The following is a 21,179-nucleotide window of genomic DNA, read 5'->3' as shown; positions in this document are numbered from 1 at the left end:
CATTCCCCAATACAGTAATCCCCACTTTAACCCACATTCCCCAATACAGTAATCCCACTTTAACCCCCATTCCCCAATACAGTAATCCCACTTTAACCCCCATTCCCCAATACAATAATCCTACTTTAACCCCCATTCCCCAATACAGTAATCCCCACTTTTACCCCATTCCCCAATACAGCAATCCCCACTTTAACCCCCATCCCCAATACAGTAATCCCACTTTAACCCCATTCCCCAATACAGTAATCCCCACTTTAACCCATTCCCCAATAGAGTAATCCCCACGTTAACCCCATTCCCCAATACAGTAATCCCACTTTTACCCCCATTCCCCAATACAGTAATCCTCACTTTAACCCCATTCCCCAATACAGTAATCCTCACTTTAACCCCCATTCCCCAAGACAGCAATCCCACTTTAACCCCATTCCCCAATACAGTAATCCCCACTTTAACCCCCATCCCCAATACAGTAATCCCCGCTTTAACCCCCATTCTCCAATACAGTAATCCCCACTCCCCAATACAGCAATCACACTTTAACCCCATTGCACCTCTACACTAACGCCCATTCCCTCGACACTAACCCCCATTCTCCCAACACACTAACCCCCATTCCCCCGACACTAATCCCCATTCCCCCTCGACACTAACCCCCATTCCTGCTCCACACTAACCCCCATTCCCCCTCCCCACTAACCCCCATTCCCCCGACACTAACCCCCATTCCCCCGACACTCACCCCCATTCCCCCGACAGTAATCCCCATTCCCCCGACACTAACCCCCATTCCCCCGACACTAACCCCCATTCCCCCTCCACACTAACCCCCATTCCCCCTCCACACTAACCCCCATTCCCCCTCCACACTAATCCCCATTGCCCCTCCACACTAACCCCCATTGCCCCTCCACACTAACCCTCATTGCCCCTCCACACTAACCCCCATTCCCCCGACACACTAACCCCCATTCCCCCGACACTAACCCCCATTCCCCCTCCACACTAACCCCCATTCCCCCGACAGTAAACCCCATTCCCCCGACACTAATCCCCATTGACCCTCGACACTAACCCCCATTGCCCCTCCACACTAATCCCCATTCCCCCTCCACACTAACCCCCATTGCCCCTCCACACCAATCCCCATTCCCCCGACACTAACCCCCATTCCCCCTCCACACTAATCCCCATTCCCCCTCCACACTAACCCCCATTCCCCCTCCACACTAATCCCCATTCCCCCGACACTAATCCCCATTCCCCCTCCACACTAATCCCCATTCCCCCGACACTAATTCCAATTCCCCCGACACTAACCCCCATTGCCCCTCGACACTAATCCCCATTCCCCCTCGACACTAATCCCCATTCCTCCTCCACACTAACCCCCATTCCCCTGACACTAATCCCCATTCCCCCGACACTAATCCCCATTCCCCCGACACTAATCCCCATTCCCCCGACACTAATCCCCATTGCCCCTCCACACTAATCCCCATTGCCCCTCCACACTAATCCCCATTCCCCCGACACTAATCCCCATTCCCCCTCCACACTAACCCCCATTCCCCTGACACTAATCCCCATTCCCCCGAATTAACTCCTACTTTAACTCCGTCTTCAGACTCGTTCTTTTGACTATAAAAACAGAAAATTGTGGAATCTCAGCAGGTCAGGCAACATCTGCTAAGGAAGAAACAGAGTTAATATTTTAGGTCTGTGACCTTACATCAGAACCACAAAGAATGTTAAAACGTTAACTGTTCGTTTCTCCACAGATACTGCCTGACCTGCTGACTCCATCCAACAGTGTAATGTGTACCCACACACGATGTCTGGCCGACTTTAAAGAATCCCCTTATCTTTACAAAAACGACAACGCTGGGACCAGAGCAGATTGAATAATATTTAAAAATGGACAAAGGTACAATGGGCAGGCCCCAAAACACTGCACTGTAAACGTCCAGTTCTGCATGTGAGGGTGCAGTGAGCGCGGAGCAGCTGCTCCTGTGGTCTGGATAGGCCCAGATTTGGACATCGGCAGACGCTCCCACACTGGTAGCACAATGGTGGCCAACAGGCAGCGGCAGTCTGGATCTCGCTAATTGATGGTGAGCACATCACTCTGGATTTCATGACTCAGCATTGTCTGCAGATCACTCAGCTTCTTTTTCAGGCCGGAGAGCGCTGACAACACGATGGTCTCAGGACGCAGAGCACCGGAAGATTCCACGTTGAAAAAAAACCTGATGGCAATAAAAGTTTTTTTTAAATGAAGTTCATCGGAAGGATGAAACAGCTCTGTGTATCAGAGAGTTCAACAAACCCTCATAGTTTAATAACATTCACACCACACAAGTGCCAAGTTATGAACATCTCCAACCAGAAAGAATCACACCACTGCCCTTGACAATCCTGCATTACCATCACTGAATCCCCCTACTTGACTGGCACCACATCCACCCCCGTAAAAATTCACCCTCAAACATTCCAACCCTCCACCACCGATAAGTAGTGGCAACCGTGTGTACCATCTACAAGATGCACTGCAGTAAATCTCCAAGGTTCCTCAGACTGCACCTTCAAAACCCACGACTATTACCATAGAATTTACAGAGCATAAGGAGGCCATTCAGCCCATCGAGTCTGCATCGGCCCTTGGAAAGAGAACCCTAACCAAGCCCACACCCCCACTCTATCCCCGCAATCCAGTAACCTCACCTAACCTTTTGGACACTAAGGGCAATTTAGCATGGCCAATCCACCTAACCTGCATTCTTTTGACTGTGGGAGGAAACCGGAGCACCCGTAAACCCTTGTAGACATGGGGAGAATGTGCAGACTCCGCACAGACAGCGACCCAAGCTGGGAATCAAACCTGGGACCCTGGAGCTGTGAAGCAATAGTGCGAACTACTGCTACTGTGCCATACCATCTAGAAGGACAGAAGCAGCAGCTACCAGGTAACCCCACCACCTGGAGGTTCCCCTCCAAGTCACTCACCACCCTGACTTGGAAATATATCGCTGTTTCTTCACTGTTGCTGGGCCAAAATCCTGGAGCTCCCTCCCTAACAGGACTGCCAAGGTACCTACACCTCAAGGACTGCAGCGGTTCAAGTCAGCTCAGCAGTACCTTCTCTAGGGCTGGATTCCCCGTTCCTGAGGCTAAGTGCTGACGACAACGGAGGATTGGCTTGGAGTTTTTTATTGTCATGTGTACCGAGGTAGTGAAAAAGTATTTTTCAGCGAGCAGCTCAAACAGATCATCAAGTACATGAAAATAAAATAAAAATACATAATCGGGTAACACAAGGTAAACAATGTAAATAGATAGACACAAGTATCGGGTGAAGCATACAGGAGTGTAGTATTAATCAGGTCAGTCCATAAGAAGGTTGTTTAGGAATCTGGTAACAGTGGGGAAGAAGCTGTTTTTGAATCTGTTTGTGCGTGTTCCCAGACTTTCGTATCTCCTGCTCGATGGAAGAACGAATAAGCAGGGTGAAAATGAAATGAAATGAAAATCGCTTATTGTCACAAGTAGGTATCAAATGAAGTTACTGTGAAAAGCCCCTAGTCGCCACATTCCGGCACCTGTTTGGGAAGGCTGGTACGGGTGGTGTGCTCAAGACAGGAAAATCGGCATGAAACCCTCACCGATTCCGGTGAGGGGCCAGCACCGGAAAACATGGAGCCGGCCGTGCTGGACCACGTACCAGCCCACCACCACCCCACTCCCCCAACCCAGCAGAAGCCCCCTGGCCAGCGGCACGGATCTCGGCAGAGAGCAGTGATGCTAGTCACTGTCTGCACAACGGCACGCCCGGCGCATGACCGCTGGACCACAGGAGGTCTGTGCTGTTGGGAACTCGGCCCATCGGAGGCGGAGCAGTGCAGGTGGGCCGGTGTTGCGACTGCGCGTGGCTTGATGACGCCGATTAGGAGGAGGTGGTGCATCGCGAACGGGCGTCAAACCGACAACTGTCCCGATTCTGGAATCGGGAGCCATTCTCCGCCCGATCGCCATTCCCGATTTCAGCATCGGACTATGGAGAATCCCACCCCTCATCTGAAAAATGAGAATAAAAGTGTGTACCTTTCTGGTTTGCCATTTGGATCATATGGAGCCTGAATCTCCTCATCGTCCAGTTCAGAATACTCACTTTTGGGCCTTAAAATTTCATAGAGATGAACATTTAGAAACAGGAACACAGAATTTAAACATCTCCCCACACAGACCTCACCCAGCAATGCCCCTTCCAGATAGCAGTACAGCATTTAAACATCTCCCTTCTACCTGTCACCCTGTCCTCCCCCCACCCTGTACCCCCTCCCCTCTTCCATCCCCATCATGTCCCTTCCCCTGCCAAAACCCCATCACTCCCATTAAGTACACCTCTTGTCCCCATACTATACTTCCCCACAACAGTCCACGCCCACTCACTCACTTGCATCCCGCTCCCCACCCACCCCCTCGCCCCAGTTCCCTCTCCACCCACTTAGGGTTGTATGAAGAATGGAATGGGAGTTGGTGCCATTATAAATGCAGAGTGAGCCTCACCATTCCTCAGGTTTAGGGTACACCGTGTGCCGCAGTGCGTTGTCAGGGTCGTATTCGAACGACACCCCAGCTGTTGGGTTCCATTTGGCATGTTCCTTCCCAAAACCCTTCTTGGCATAAGCTCGGAGCCTCAGTTCCTGGCCCTTCCTTAACTTCACAATCAGGATATCTGAGAGAGGAAGAGACCAGACTCACTGCCCATTCATCAACATATCATACCCAGCCCAGAAATCAAAGCTCCAACACCAATACCCACCACCCACACTTACAATCCCCCAACTCATTCCAGAAATCCAGAATGCCCTCTAATGATCAACTTTATCGACAATCCATAGCTTTCTCCCTACTGCCATCACATCCTCAATCATTTCCCCATCCACTGCCATCAATACCACCCTCTGCTACCCACCCCAATTGCCCTAGTTACCCCCTCAAGAATCGATGCCCTGCATTCAAAAATCTCAATCGCTGACCTTGAGACCTGGTTCTTCCCTCATCTCCCCCTTCTGCTGTTCCATCCCCACATATGGCTTCAACCTTCAAGTCACAGCTTTTTTCAGCCAATAATGGATTCCTGCTGTCAGCTTCACCCAGGGGCAACAGCTACCTTCAAACGTTCGAAATCATAGGTTTGGCCTCGATTGGACAATCTTAGGCCCCACACTTCAATAAAGACATAAACGCCTTATAAAACACAGGAGAGGTTTAACCCGGATGTTAACAGGGAAGTTGGAGGGTGGGGGTGGTTCAACATGGATGTGCCCAAAGATGTGCAGGCTAGTTGGATTGGCCATGATAAATTGCCCTTAGTGTCCAAAAAGGTTAAGTGGGGTTACTGGGTTATGGGGATAGGGTGGAGGCATGGGCTTAGGTGGAATGCTCTTTCCAAGGGCCTGTAGAGACTCAATAGGCCGAATGGCCTTCTTCTGCACTGTAAATTCTATGATCCTACGAAAGGCCTGGGTTATAGTGTGTGACTGCTACATCGTGTTTTAAAAGAAATCCTTGTTTGAAAGTCAACAAAGATTTTGAGGGCCAGGTGCAATCAGGGCTCGTGTAGTTTTGTTCGGATTAAGGGGATTTCCTGCGGAGTTAATTAGATTTCAGCTTAGTATGGTGATCTTACTGGGTGAAGGTACTGTATCAGGCACTTAACAGAAAAGCAGGTTCAGTTGACAGTTGTGATGTGAGCAGAAGTCAAACATTTTGCTCTCTCTGCAGTTCAGCTAAAGTTATGTCTGTAGACAGATTAACGGTCTTTCCAAGCAGCTCAGATTTGTCTGATTGAGCAGAAACAGCGTCTGCTCAAAAACAGCCAGAGTTTCTGCATGGTTCTGACAGGATTCAGGTCTTTTCTTTAAAACAGTGGCACAAGATCTCTCCTTCTCAAAGGACATCTCTGTAATGCAGGTAATCCTATGTGTTAATGGTAGTTAAAGTGGTTGAGAGCTGAGGTGGTATTTCTGTTGTTGTACAGATCGAATTAATGGTTATTTTATTCACTGTGTTGAGTAGCATTGTTAAAGGGGTAATTGTAAGTTATTTTCTTGTGTGATGTTAAAGATATTTTAATACTGTGTTAGTAATAAAGTTTGTTTTAATATATCATACCTTATTTTGCATGAAATCAATCCTGGAGTGAGGTATTCTTTCCTCAGTCTTACAAAATTAAGATAAAGTATTGGGGTTTCTGTCCAGTATCCTAGTCACTGGTGGAGTCTGCTCTGGAATCGTGACACACTAAGGGGCAATTTAGATTGGCCAATCCACCTGACCTGAACATATCAGGTGGGGGCAGCACGGTAGCATGGTGGTTAGCATCAATGCTTCACAGCTCCAGGGTCCCAGGTTCGATTCCCGGCTGGGTCACTGTCTGTGCGGAGTCTGCACGTCCTCCCCGTGTGTGTGTGGGTTTTCTCCGGGTGCTCCGGTTTCCTCCCACAGTCCAAAGATGTGCGGGTTAGGTGGATTGGCCAGGCTAAATTGCCCTTAGTGTCCTAAAAAATAAGGTTAATAGGGGTTGTTGGGTTACTGGTATAGGGTGGATACGTGGGCTTGAGTAGGGTGATCATTGCTCGGCACAACATCGAGAGCCGAAGGGCCTGTTCTGTGCTGTACTGTTCTAATATGGGAGGAAATCGGAACACCCGGCGGAAATCCATGTGGACATGGGGAGAATGTGCAAACTCCACACAGTGAGTGTGACTGCTCTTTCAAAACGCCAGCACAAGTAGAATGGGACAATTGGCCTCCTCCTGTTCAGTTAGGCTCACATCCAATTTAAACATGCAGAGAATCGAGAGAGCCACAAGTCACACACTGTCGATCTTCATTATATCAGTAACACATTCCCCAGCCCATAATAACCCAGAACAAACTCACCATCTTGTTCCACATAATCATTGGGATCATTGTCTCGACTACGAGATGTGACCTGGTTGAATGAAAAGAAAAGTAGTGAGTTTGTAACTGCTATTCCTCCTGTGGGAAGGGAGTTGACAGTGTGGCACCTTTATAAAGACAGCTTCCATTCCAACTGACCTGAACACCACCAAGCTGATAGAGGTCTACACAATTATGAGGGGCATAGACAGGGTGGATAGTCAGAGGCTCTTTCCAAGGGTGGTAGTGTCAATTACAATGGGACACAGGTTCAGGGTGAGAGGGGGAAGATTTTCACACAGAGAGTGGTGGGTGCTTGGAACCTGCTGCCAGAGGATGTGGTGGAAGCAGGAAGCAGGCACATTAGCAACATTTAAGAGGCATCTGGATGGGTAAATGAATAGGGAGGAAATAGAGGGATACGGACTGAGTGAGGGCAGAAGGTTTTTTAAAGTTAGAGCATCATAATTGACACAGGCTTGGAGGGCCTAAGGGAAGTCCTGTGCTGTACTTTTCATTGTTCTTTCTTTGAAACAACCATACCAATCAGCTGTCACTCTGGAGCTTCAACTATCCAGGTTGAGATATTTCACAAGCTTCTTGCTCAAAGCCACAGCTCTGCCCAAATTCGGCTCACAATTTATATTTCAACCATGGAAGATGGATAGTCCTAGCAAAGGTCCTGAGCTTAATATATCTCCGTGTTACCTGCCCCTAACTGGACATGGTGCACACACACTGACCAACCCTGTACCACCCCCCCAAATCCCACCTCTGGTCAGGATCCTCCTGACCTTGTTGGAATGGCTTGGCCTACACCCCACCTCCCCCAATAGCGATTGACAGTCCTATAGGGTCGTTGTTGAGCACCATCTGACTCCCACCTCACATTGTGCCAGACTGGGAATACTCGGTGAATGATTATACTCCCACTGTCACCAAACTATAGAAAAAGATGAGTTATCGGTTTTCAGCACTCACGGGGATAACCCGGGAATTGTTCGACAGTAGATCCCGAGAGGTGACATGTCGAGTCTGATCTTCGTTACACTTCACATCGAGTGACAACTCCACTGAACATTCTGGGCAGAACTCATCACAGGTACAGTCCTGGGGAGAAACAAAACAGTCAGTGGAATCAGTACAGCAACTTTACTGAAAAACTCAGCAATAGCTCTCAGCTACAACACAGGTGAGACAACACAGCAAACCTGACACCCGAGCGCACACACCCACGCTGACCGGCGCGCACGCTGACCAATGCACATGCATGCATACACTGACTGACAAACACACGCTGTCACGAGAAGGAGAAATTATTAAATGGAATCCAGAAATGGGATCAAAGGTGTAGCAGGAAATTTAGACGGATAAACTACTAGCAGTCAGATTAATACGTCCACACCTGGCCTGACTTAATTGCCTAATTTAGACTTAAACTCGTTAGTGGAAAAACACAGGATGCCCATGTTCAGCCAGGCTGCTTCACTCAAGATCAATCGTCCTTCGGGACACTATTGTTTGACCAAACATTAGCCCATGACAGAGTCTGATTGCGTCTCTGTCCATAATTGAGAGGTCCTGTTGTATAAACAGGAATGGGAAATCAGACAGCCAAGATAACAATAATAGGTTCAAGTCTGGACACCCCAGGAGAGAACCTTTGTGAGGGCTGGGCGGAGCTCAGAGAGAGAGGGAGAATCCGGTTTCAACACGTAGGAGAGAAAGATTTGAAAAGCAATGGAAAGCTGTTCCAGAGCAGGCTTTCGAAAAGTGTTCTGAAAGAACTTCACTAACAAGAAAAAATTGCTTTGCAACTGCAAGCATCCCTTTGCCTCCGTGTTAATGGAATGAGAGTGGCATGTTCGTTTGAAGTTCTGTTTAATTAGAACCCGTGTGCTAGAGGTAACTAACTATATGTAACCTGTTATTGTTAGGGTTGAAGTTTAAGGACTTCTGTTGGCAGTCATGAGCTGAGTGGTCGCACGAAAGTGGCTCTCGTCTAAGGTCTATCAAGGCATTTTAAGCCCAACAACCCCATCTACCCCACTGCCAAGCAGGATGGGGAAGAATCAGCCGCCCAGCTGAAAAGGCAGTAAGGGGGGGGGGGGGGCGGGGAACCTCCTTGGAGGAGGAGGGAACCGAACATTGAGGCACAGAACTGGTTAGGTTCAGCCCCACAGAGCTCCCAGCACAGATCCAGGTGCTGATGGACAAGTCGGCATGCTTCATCACCTCCGGGTTCCCGTGACATATGGAGGAGATGAAAAAAGACCTCCTGGCAGGTGCCGAGACGACAGTGGAAGCCGCAACGGCCCCCACGAGGGAGGTAATGGACAAAATGGAGCAGAGGCTACGACATGGAACATTGAAAAAGCTGCCACGGACCAAGGGGATTGGATTGCGGCAATTGAGGCTGAGGTAGCGAGCCTGGTCAAGACCCAGAAGTATAAAGTCGACGACCGATCGCTTCAGCAAAACCTGAGTATCATGGAACTGCTGGAGGGGAGAAACCCCACAAAATACATAAGCTGGTTGGCGAGGAGGGCCTTGCCAAGCCCCCAGAGGTAGACCACGCTCACAGGTCACTTCAGCAGCGGCCCAGGGCTAGGGGCCCAGGCGGTAATCGTGAGGCCGCACAAGTACCAGAACAAAGAGCGGATCTTGAGGTGGGAAAAGAGTGCAAGAGAGTGCAAGTGAGAAGGACATTCTATCCGCCGGTAGCAGGACATTGGTGCCGACCTGGCCAAGCCCCAGGCGTAATTCAACAGTGCCAAATCCACCCTGTATAAACGTGGGGCGCCGTTTAGCATTCTCTACCCTGCCAAGCTATGGGTCACGTACCAGAGTAAAGAACACTACTTTGACATCCCGAAGGAGGCCAACAAATTTGTCCAGAAATACGCATTGGGCAGACAACCGAAAGAGGGCAATGGCTAGAACGCAGGCGGCCAGCACAGGGGGAAAAGGTGGACGGGGGTTAAATAGGGGAATCAGACTGTTAGGGGCACCACTACACTAGCGAGCAGGTTGGTGTATGGAAGTACAGCGAAGGAGGCGGCCACGGCGCGCCTCCTGGGAGGGAGTGCTTGGCAGAGAGGAAGTGAAAAACAGAAATTCAGGGGAAACAAAAGGCGGCGGCGATGGGGGGGGGGAGGGGGAGGTCAGAGGATTATAGAGATAACAGCAAAGCCAAGGGGGGGAACTACAGGGAGGGGACAAAGGTGGGGTGGGGGGGGGGGGGGGTGTGGGGGTACAGCGAGTGAAACAGACGGGGTAGGAAAAGCATTGGTTGCAGCAGACAACACATGGAGATGGCTGGGATGAACAGGACCAGGCCCACAGTGCGAGTATGGCTGACCCCACAGAAATAACATGGAACGTGAGGGGCCTCAACGGCTTGGGAAAAGATGCAGAGTCCTCGCCCATGTCATGAACCTGAGCGTGGACACGGCCATCCTACACACTAAAGAGAGAGACTGACTGCAGGCAAGGAAGGGCCGAGTGGAACGATAGTTTCATTCAGGACAAAGGGTGTGGCCATACTCAGGAGTTTCATTCACGGTGATGACCACAGTGACAGACCCGAGGGGGGGTGTAGTCTTGGGAAATATTTTCACGCCGAACTGGGACGATGCAAAATTTGTCAAAAAAAAACCAATGACTGAAATCCCAGACCTCAACACCGACTTGAGGTTGGAGACAACGCCCATGTTCCTCGTCAATAAGGAATTTTGTACAAACATCAACAGTTATGTAACTTGCAACTAGAAAGGGAAGGTCGCATCCTGTGGCTTTGTGCCAGGAAAGTAAGGGCAGATCGACTCTATACTGGAGGTGGATTGGCGGCAGTCCACAGCCCCAACTCTGGAATTACTGGTGGAGAGGAAAAAGCTGCGGATGTAATTTGATCTGCTCTCTACAAGGAATACCGTCCACCAGGTCCGCCAGGCACGGGAGGCCTTCTACAAACATGGAGACAAGGCTAGTCCCATGCTTGCACACTAGCTAAGAAAGCAAGCAGCCGCAAAACAGAGTTAGGGACAGAAATAGTAGGATGTTGGCAGACCCAAACAAAGTGAAGAGGCCGTTGCAAACTTCTACTGGGACTATACACCGCCGAACCACTAGAGGGGTTCGACAGACTGGATATACCGGTGGGGGAGGATAGGAAACAAGGGCTAGAAGCACCGCTAGAGCTGGGCAGAGAACATAGAATTGCGTCCCATGCGGATGACCTGTTCTCCACGTGTCAAACCCCTTAGCCAGTATAGGAAAGCTAACAGAACTCGGGGAGTTTGGTGCCTTCTCAATTTACAAACTGTTCCTTTTTCAGGGGGCAGCACGATAGCATAGTGGTTAGCATCAATGCTTCACAGCTCCAGGGTCCCAGGTTCGATTCCCGGCTGGGTCACTGTCTGTGCGGAGTCTGCACGTCCTCCCCGTGTGTGCGTGGGTTTCCTCCGGGTGCTCCGGTTTCCTCCCACAGTCCAAAGATGTGCGGGTTAGGTTAGGTGGATTGGCCATGCTAAATTGCCCGTAGTGTCCTAAAAAGTGAAGTTAAGGGGGAGTTGTTGGGTTACGGGTATAGGGTGGATATGTGAGTTTGAGTAGGGTGATCATTGCTCGGCACAACATCGACACAACCCCTTTGTCACATTATTATTCTACTATACATACAGTCCCATGTCTCACTCCGATGTTCACATACCCTTGAATACTGCATCTTATCCACAATGTCATGTTCTGTGCTGTACTGTTCTAAATTCTAACTTCAACCTGGGAAAGAGCAAAATCTCCCCGCTGAACCCCCAAGAGGGAGGAGCAGAGCTGGAACATCAACGGTTTCAAGTGACCCAAACCAAGTTCAGTACCGACGCACCGCAGCCCGACCGACACCGCTGCCCGACCGACACCGCGGCCGCGCCCCGACCGACGCACCGCGGCCCGACCGACACCGCGGCCGCGCCCCGACCGACACCGCGGCCCGACCGACACCGCGGCCGCGCCCCGACCGACGCACCGCGGCCCGACCGACACCGCGGCCGCGCCCCGACCGACACCGCGGCCCGACCGACACCGCGGCCGCGCCCCGACCGACGCACCGCAGCCCGACCGACACCGCGGCCGCGCCCCGACCGACGCACCGCAGCCCGACCGACACCGCTGCCCGACCGACACCGCGGCCGCGCCCCGCCCGACATACACTAGCAGGCCCGCATGTTTCCCCTCCTACCAGTCATGATTCTGCTGTTTCTCCGATGCAGAACCCCGTTGTCACATTATTATTCTACTATACATACAGTCCCATGTCTCACTCCGATGTTCACATACCCTTGAATACTGCATCTTATCCACAATGTCATCACTTGTTAGAGGAATTAATCCTGAAAATAAAGAAAACCATTTCACTGAAATGTACTCAGCTACTTATTTCAAAATGGTGAAACAGTGAAACTCCACAAAGACATCAGGGTTTGCGGTGCGAGATCATTAAAATGTCACAGATCGATAAAATAATCACAAAGGCTAATGGAGGCGGCACACAGCGCAGTGGTTAGCACTGGGACTGCAGTGCTGAGGACCCGGGTTAGAATCCCGGCCCTGGGCCATTGTCCATGTGGAGCTTGCACCCAAAGATGTGCAGGGTAGGTGAATTCGCCATGCTAAATTGTCCCTTAATTGGAAAAAAATTAATTGGCCACTCTAAATGTTAATAAAAGGCTGATGGAATGCTGGCCTTCACATTGTGAGGGCGAGAGTACGGGGGGGGGGGGGGGGGGGGGGGGGGTAGAAGGACTGGCTTCAGTTCTACAAAGTTTGGTGAAACCACTCCCAGAGTTAGTGGGAGCAGCTCTGGGCACCACAGCTTAGTGAGGTTCAGAGGCAGAGCAGTGTAGATTTACCAGAATCAAACTGGAAATGCAAAGAGGCGAATGTATCCCCTGGAATTTAGAAGATCAAAGGGGGATTTGATCAAAATGAAATGAGGAAACATGGGGCTAAAGGTAGACAAGTCTCCTGGCCCTGATGGAATGCATCCCAGAGTGCTAAAAGAGATGGCTAAGGAAATTGCAGATGCACTAGTGATAATTTACCGAAATTCACTAGACTCTGGGGTGGTCCCGGTGGATTGGAAATTAGCAAACGTGACGCCACTGTTTAAAAAAGGAGGTAGGCAGAAAGCAGGAAATTATAGGCCAGTGAGCTTAACTTCGGTAGTAGGGAAGATGCTGGAATCTATCATCAAGGAAGAAATTGCGAGGCATCGGGATAGAAATTGTCCCATTGGGCAGACGCAGCATGGGTTCGTAAAGAGGTCATGCCTAACTAATTTAGTGGATTTTTTTGAGGACATTACCAGTGCAGTAGATAACGGGGAGCCGATGGATGTGGTATATCTGGATTTCCAGAAAGCCTTTGACAAGGTGCCACACAAAAGGCTGCTGCATTAAGGGTAAAGTAGTGGCATGGATAGAGGATTGGTTAATTAATAGAAAGCAAAGAGTTGGGATAAATGGGTGTTTCTCTGGTTGGCAATCAGTAGCCAGTGGTGTCTCTCAGGGATCCGTGTTGGGCCCACAATTGTTCACAATTTACATAGATGATTTGGAGTTGGGGACCAAGGGCAATGTGTCCAAGTTTGCAGATGACACTAAGATGAGTGGTAAAGCGAAAAGTGCAGAGGATACTGAAAGTCTGCAGAGGGATTTGGATAGGTTAAGTGAATGGGCTAGGGTCTGGCAGATGGACTACAATGTTGACAAATGTGAGGTTATCCATTTTGGTAGGAATAACAGCAAACGGGATTATTATTTAAACGATAAAATATTAAAGCATGCCGCTGTTCAGAGAGACTTGGGTGTGCTAGTGCATGAGTCACAGAAGGTTGGTTTACAAGTGCAACAGGTGATTAAGAAGGCAAATGGAATTTTGTCCTTCATTGCTAGAGGGATGGAGTTTAAGACTAGGGAGGTTATGTTGCAATTGTATAAGGTGTTAGTGCGGCCACACCTGGAGTATTGTGTTCAGTTTTGGTCTCCTTACTTGAGAAAGGACGTACTGGCGCTGGAGGGTGTGCAGAGGAGATTCACTAGGTTAATCCCAGAGTTGAAGGGGTTGGATTATGAGGAGAGGTTGAGTAGACTGGGACTGTACTCGTTGGAATTTAGAAGGATGAGGGGGGATCTTATAGAAACATTTAAAATTATGAAGGGAATAGATAGGATAGATGCGGGCAGGTTGTTTCCACTGGCGGGTGACAGTAGAACTAGGGGACATAGCCTCAAAATAAGGGGAAGTAGATTTAGGACTGAGTTTAGGAGGAACTTCTTCACCCAAAGGGTTGTGAATCTATGGAATTCCTTGCCCAGTGAAACAGTTGAGGCTCCTTCATTACATGTTTTTAAGGTAAAGATAGATAGTTTTTTGAAGAATAAAGGGATTAAGGGTTATGGTGTTCGGGCCGGAAAGTGGAGCTGAGTCCACAAAAGATCAGCCATGATCTAATTGAATGGCGGAGCAGGCTCGAGGGGCCAGATGGCCTACTCCTGCTCCTAGTTCTTATGGAGACTGAAAGGGTGCTAGAAGTTTGAAATTCTTCTCTAAATGGTGGATGATCCACGATTGGGAGGGGAGAACCCATGAAGAGGTTTGAAAATAAGGATTATGATTTTATAAGTGAGACGTTGCTTAACGAGTGCGTGAGTACAGGGATAAGATATAGCAGCTTTGAACGAGCACAGGTTATGTGCACGGACAGTGACCCAAGCTGTGAATCGAACCTAGGACCCTGGAGTTGTGAAGCAACCCTGCCGCCGTGTGAAGGGAGAAGGGGAATGGGTGACCACCAGGCAGTCAAGTAGCATCTGGCAGGTAGTGCAGGAGAGCCACGTGCATCCTGCTCTCTAAACAGTATTCACTTCAGAGTCTGATGAAATTGATGGTTCTTCTCGGGAGGGCAGTCAGAGACTAGTGTCCATGGCACCCTTGGGGGGCTCAGCTGTACAATGGGAATGAAAGCGACCGGATGATAGTGATGGGTGGTTCGATATTTATTGGAATAGACTGCTATTTCTGTAGCTGCAGATGTGAATCCAGGACGGTGTGTTACGTCCCTGGTGTCAGGGTTAAGGACGTCACTGAATGGCTGCAGAGCACCCTGAGGAGGAAGGTGAACAGCCGGCAGTTGTGGTCGACATTGGTACCAATTGGCATGGGTAGAAAGAGGGGTGTGGTCCTGCAGTCAGCATTCAGGGAATAGGACAGGATATGAGCACCTCAAATAACGGGCTCTCCGGATTACTCCCAAAGCCAGATGCAAGTGAATATGGGCAGGACGGCAGCATAGTGGTTAGCACTGCAGCTTCACAGCACCAAGGTCCCAGGTTCGATTCCCAGCATGGATAACTGCCTGTCTGGAGTCTGCACGTTCTCCCCATGTCTACGTGGGTTTCATCCAGGTGCTCCAGTTTCCTCCCACAAGTCCCGAAAGACGTGCTGTTAGTTAATTTGGACATTGAATTCTCCGTGTACCCGAACAGGCGCCGGAATATGGCGACTAGAGAATTTTCACAGTAACTTCATTATTATAGATCATTATTATCATTACTATTACAGCGAGAGGAGGATAAGGGACATCAATGTTTGGCTGGAAAGGTGGTGCAGGAGGCAGGGCTTTAGATTCCTGAGACACTGGGACTGACTGTGGGGTAGATTGGAACTGTACAAACTGAATGGACTGCATCAGGACAGAGCTGGGACCAATTCCATTGTCAGCTGTTTTGTTTGTGTAATTGAGGAGGGTTTAAACTAACTGGGCAGAGGTGTGGGAACCAGGAGGTAATATTAGAGAGGTGTACAGAATACTGGGAGAGAGAGCACCAGAGCAGAGAATAGTACGTTAATAGGTGGGTCAGAGTGAGGGAATAAGTAATAAAGTCTGAATCAGGGTCACTGTGCATGTGTGTGAATGTACGGAATATAGTGAATAAGATTAGGAGTTACAGGCGCAGATTGTGTTGAGGATATATGATGATGTGGTGATAACAGAGACCTGGCTGAAGGAAGGGCAAGACTGAGTGTTAAATATTCCACAGAAAAAGAGACAGGCTGTCAAAGTTTTTCACCTTGCACGCATCAGGACAGATTCGCAAGAATCCAGAATCTTGGGATGGTGAATCTGTTCTGATGAGTGCAAGAAGAAAAGCTTTGACAGCCTGTCTCTTTTTTCAGCAATGTTCAAGTTCATGGTGGTCAGCATAAATGCTTCACAGCTCCAGGGTCCCAGGTTCGATTCCCGGCTGGGTCACTGTCTGTGCGGAGTCTGCATGTCCTCCCCGTGTGTGCGTGGGTTTCCTCCAGGTGCTCCGGTTTCCTCCCACAGTCCAAAGATGTGCGGGTTAGGTGGATTGGCCATGCTAAATTGCCCGTAGTGTCCTAAAAAAAAAAGTAAGGTTGGGGGGGGGGGGGGGGGGGGGAAATAGGGTGGATACCTGGGTTTGAGTAGGGTGATCATGGCTCGGCACAACATCGAGGGCCGAAGGGCCTGTTCTGTGCTGTACTGTTCTATGTTCAGTATCACCTGAAAACTATTAATTATTCCTGGATACAAAGTATTCAGGAAAGACATGAAAGGAAGGGCCGGGAGTGGTATTGATTCAGGAGAACATTGTAGTGCCGGAGAGCTGGGGGATAGAGGAGGTGTTGTGTGGCACTATTCCTGTGCTAAATGGGATAGATTCAGAACACATCTAGCAGCTCAAGACTGGACATCCATGAGGCGCTGTGGGCCAGGCATATCCTCCACTCTACTATTACCACCAAGCTCGGACATTAACCCTGGTCCAATGAAGAGTGCAGGAGAGCATGCCAGGAGCAACACCAGCCACATCGAAAAATGAGGTGTCAACCTGGTGAAGCTACAACAGCCAAACAGCTAAAGCAGCAAGTAATAGACAGAGTTAAGCAATTCCACAACCAATAGATCAGGTATAATCTCTGCAGCCCTGCCAAATCCAGTCATAGATGATGGTGGACAATTAAACAACTCACTGAATGAGGAGGCTCCACAAAGGTAGCACAGTGGCTAGCACTGCTGCCTCTCAGTGACTGTGCGGAGTTTGCACTTTCTCCCTGTGTTTCCTCCGGGTGTTCGGTTTCCTTCCATAGTTCAAGGATGTGGTTAGGTGGAAGATCCTGTTCCTGTGCTGTACTTTTCTTTGTGTTTTTAATGTTCTTCTTGCATGGGGATACGGGGATTGCGTGGAAAGTGGGCCTACGTAGAGAGCTCTTTGTTCCAGCTTGTTTGATTAGCACCTCACCCACCACCTCCAACATTCACTCCCTTCACCACCGCCGAACAGTGGCAGCCATGAGTACCATCAAAAAGATGCACTGCATGTATAGGGTGGGTACCAGGAGGGTCAAGGAGCAATCAATCACGTCACTACCGATCGCAGGAGAAGCGCCCAAAAGCTGCGACCGGCTTTCAAGAATGCCATCCATGTGACCCCCTCAGCCGCATCCAGCAGTGTGCAGGCCCAGAACCCAGCGGGGCAGACTGACGGCAGCGTGCTGTCCCAGGGCCAGATTTAGTTTAAAAAACAGTGGCGTCTTCCCACAAACAGTGGCAGCAGAGATCACTCACCCAGTCTTCCCACAAACAGTGGCAGCAGAGATCACTCACCCAGTCTTCCCACAAACAGTGGCAGCAGAGATCACTCACCCAGTCTTCCCACAAACAGTGGCAGCAGAGATCACTCACCCAGTCTTCCCACAAACAGTGGCAGCAGAGATCACTCACCCAGTCTTCCCACAAACAGTGGCAGCAGAGATCACTCACCCAGTCTTCCCACAAACAGTGGCAGCAGAGATCACTCACCCAGTCTTCCCACAAACAGTGGCAGCAGAGATCACTCACCCAGTCTTCCCACAAACAGTGGCAGCAGAGATCACTCACCCAGTCTTCCCACAAACAGTGGCAGCAGAGATCACTCACCCAGTACAAAGAACAAAGCAAATTACAGCACAGGAACAGGCTCTTCGGCCCTCCCAGCCTGCGCCGATCCAGATCCTTTATTTAAACCTGTCTCCTATTTTCCAAGGTCTACTTCCCTCTGTTTCCGCCCATTCATATACCTGTCTAGATGCTTCTTAAATGATGCTATCGTGCCCGCCTCTACCACCACCGCTGGTAAAGCGTTCCAGGCACCCACCACCCTCTGCGTAAAAAACTTTCCACGCACATCTCCCTTAAACTTTCCTCCTCTCACCTTGAAATCATGACCCCTTGTAACTGACACCCCCACTCTTGGGAAAAGCTTGTTGCTATCCACCCTGTCCATACCTCTCATAATTTTGTAGACCTCAATCAGGTCCCCCCTCAACCTCAGTCTTTCCAACAAAAACAATCCTAATCTACTCAACCTTTCTTCATAGCTAGCACCCTCCATACCAGGCAACATCCTGGTGAACCTCCTCTGCACCCTCTCCAAGGCATCCACATCCTTCTGGTAATGTGGCGACCAGAATTGCACGCAGTATTCCAAATGTGGCCTAACCAAAGTCCTATACAACTGTAACATGACCTGCCAACTCTTGTACTCAATACCCCGTCTGATGAAGGCAAGCATGCTGTATGCCTTCTTGACCACTCTATCAACCTGCGTTGCCACCTTCAGGGTACAATGGACCTGAACTCCCAGACCTCTCTGCACATCAATTTTCCCCAAGACCCTTCCATTGACCATATAGTCTGCTCTTGAATTTGATCTTCCAAAATGCATCACCTCGCATTTACCTGGATTGAACTCCATCTGCCATTTCTCTGCCCAACTCTCTAATCTATCTATATTTTGTTGTATTCTCTGACAGTCCTCCTCGCTATCTGCAACTCCACCAATCTTAGTATCATCTGCAAACTTGCTAATTAGGCCACCTATACCTTCCTCCAGGTCATTTATGTATATCACAAACAACAGTGGTCCAAGCACAGATCTCTGTGGAACACCACTAGTCACCCTTCTCCATTTTGAGACACTCCCTTCCACCACTACTCTCTGTCTCCTGTTGCCCAGCCAGTTCTTTATCCATCTAGCTAGTACACCCTGAACCCCATACGACTTCACTTTTTCCATCAACCTGCCATGGGAAACGTCTGAGCTTTTGTCGCAAAATCACCAAGGAGAGATTTGAATGAAAATCGCTTATTGTCACGAGTAGGCTTCGATGAAGTTACTGTAAAAAGCCCCAAGTCGCCACATTCCGACACCTGTTCGGGGAGGCTGCTACGGGAATCGAACCGTGCTGCTGGCCTGCCCTGGTATGCTTTCAAAGCCAGCGATTTAGCCCAGTGTGCTAAACCAGCCCAGACTAGACCAGATTTAACTATTTTGTAGCTGCCAGCAAGCAAGCAACAGGGCTGAGTGAAGAACTCAAGATGGGTCATTTTGTAATAAGGAATCCATGATGTGGAGATGCCGGCGTTGGACTGGGGTGAGCACAGTAAGAAGTCTTACAACATCAGGTTAAAGTCCAACAGGTTTGTTTCAAATCACTAGCTTTTGGAGCACTGCTCCTTCCTCAGGTGAATGGAAGGCCTCCTCATCAGAGGAATGCTCCGAAAGCTAGTGTTTGAAACAAACCTGTTGAACTTTAACCTGGTGTTGCAAGACGTATTACTGTAATAAGGAAGAGAGAGCCAGCGACACAAACAGGCCAGGATCTCACTACTGAATCTGCTGGAGAGCTTCTCAGGAAAATCCATGGGAAGACAAAGCAGCACTAGTATGAGCTGTATGCAGAGCTCCACGGCCTCTGGAACACTCAACAAAGAAAAAACTGAAATCGGGAACAAAGCCTTATCAAAATTATTTCTTGAGGTGTGGCTTTGTTAATTGTGCCAATGCAAATCAGAATGTAAAGCCCATGTGCATTGTATGTAGGGAAGTTAGGGCAGCACGGTAGCATAGTGGTTAGCACAAATGTTTCACAGCTCCAGGGTCCCAGGTTCAATTCCGGCTTGGGTCAATGTCTGTGCGGAGTCTGCACATCCTCCCCGTGTGTGCGTGGGTTTCCTCCGGGTGCTCCGGTTTCCTCCCACAGTCCAAAGATGTGCAGGTTAGGTGGATTGGCCATGCTAAATTGCCCTTAGGGTCCAAATTTCCCTTAGTGTTGGGTGGGGTTGCTGGGTTATGGGGATAGGGTGGAGGTGTTGACCTTGGGTAGGGTGCTCTTTCCAAGAGCCGGTGCAGACTCGATGGGCTGAATGGCCTCCTTCTGCAGTGCAAATTCTAGGAAATGAAAGTTTAAAACCCTCAAAACTTCAAAGGCATTTGAAAACTAAGCATGGCGAGTTTGAGGACAAACCTCTTGATTTTTTCAAAGGATGCAGCAAGAACTTTAATCGTCAGATAAGGTCCTGAGCAGAAATGTAACATTGAATGATAAAGTAAGTGAGATTGTGAGGACCAAGCAGGTTCATTTGTCGCATTAAAAGTAATAAATACTGGGCAGCACAGTGGTTAGCCCTGCTGCCTCATGGCGCCGAGGTCCCAGGTTCGATCCCAGCTCTGGGTCACTGTCTGTGTGGAGTTTGCACATTCTCCCCATGTTTGCGTGGGTTTCACCCCCACAACCCAAAAGATGTGTAGGGTAGGTGGATTGGCCACACTCAATTGGAAAAAAAAATGAATTGGGTACTGAATTTTAAAAGAAAGAAATAATGGTGGGTCGTGAAGGTCAGCTGGCGTTGGTCGTGAAAGTTGCCCAGTTGGTAAAAGTGGGTCCCGAGGAAAAAAGTTTGAAAAACACTGATCTGGAATGACAGGAGCAGCAGATACATGTGACAGCGCCACCTGGAGGCACCCCTCCAAATCACAGACCATCCTGACTTGGAAATATATCACCGTTCCTTCACTGTTGCTGGGTCAACGTCCTGGAACTCCCTCCCTAACAGCACAGTGGGTGTTCCTACAGCACATGACCGGCAGCGGTTCAAGAAGGCAGCTCACCACCACCTTCTGAAGGGCAATTAGAGATGGGCAATAAATGCTGGTCGAGCCAGCGATGCCCACATCCCAGAGAGCAACAAACCCATCCCCCTCCGCCATTATTTTGCCCACTGATGGAGAGATGAAATGAGTTGGTTCCACTCACCGATTCTGTGTGCAATAAATTCATCATGGAGCACTGAGGAATTGGCATCAATCTGAACCCAGTCAATCGCT

General features: G+C 49.4%; 1 protein-coding gene across 1 annotated transcript in view; it reads right to left on the bottom strand.

Annotated features, from left to right (window-relative positions):
- Positions 1 to 1,893: 1,893 nt before the first annotated feature.
- polr2c (RNA polymerase II subunit C) overlaps positions 1,894 to 21,179 on the bottom strand; it is a 21,550-nt gene continuing 2,264 nt past the window's right edge. The window contains exons 2-8 of the mRNA XM_038806019.1: positions 21,109 to 21,177; positions 12,286 to 12,338; positions 7,933 to 8,061; positions 6,952 to 7,003; positions 4,570 to 4,738; positions 4,105 to 4,179; positions 1,894 to 2,252 (exon numbers count right to left, since the gene is read on the bottom strand). Of these exons, the coding sequence (XP_038661947.1) occupies positions 2,108 to 2,252; positions 4,105 to 4,179; positions 4,570 to 4,738; positions 6,952 to 7,003; positions 7,933 to 8,061; positions 12,286 to 12,338; positions 21,109 to 21,177 (692 nt within the window). The 3' untranslated portion in view covers positions 1,894 to 2,107. The remainder of the gene's footprint in view (positions 2,253 to 4,104; positions 4,180 to 4,569; positions 4,739 to 6,951; positions 7,004 to 7,932; positions 8,062 to 12,285; positions 12,339 to 21,108; positions 21,178 to 21,179) is intronic.

The sequence above is a fragment of the Scyliorhinus canicula genome, chromosome 9 (genome assembly GCF_902713615.1).
Source record: "Scyliorhinus canicula chromosome 9, sScyCan1.1, whole genome shotgun sequence".
Classification (NCBI taxonomy): Eukaryota; Metazoa; Chordata; class Chondrichthyes; order Carcharhiniformes; family Scyliorhinidae; genus Scyliorhinus; species Scyliorhinus canicula.
Note: the sequence above shows the minus strand (reverse complement) of the source record. Positions and strands in the feature narration are given on the sequence as shown.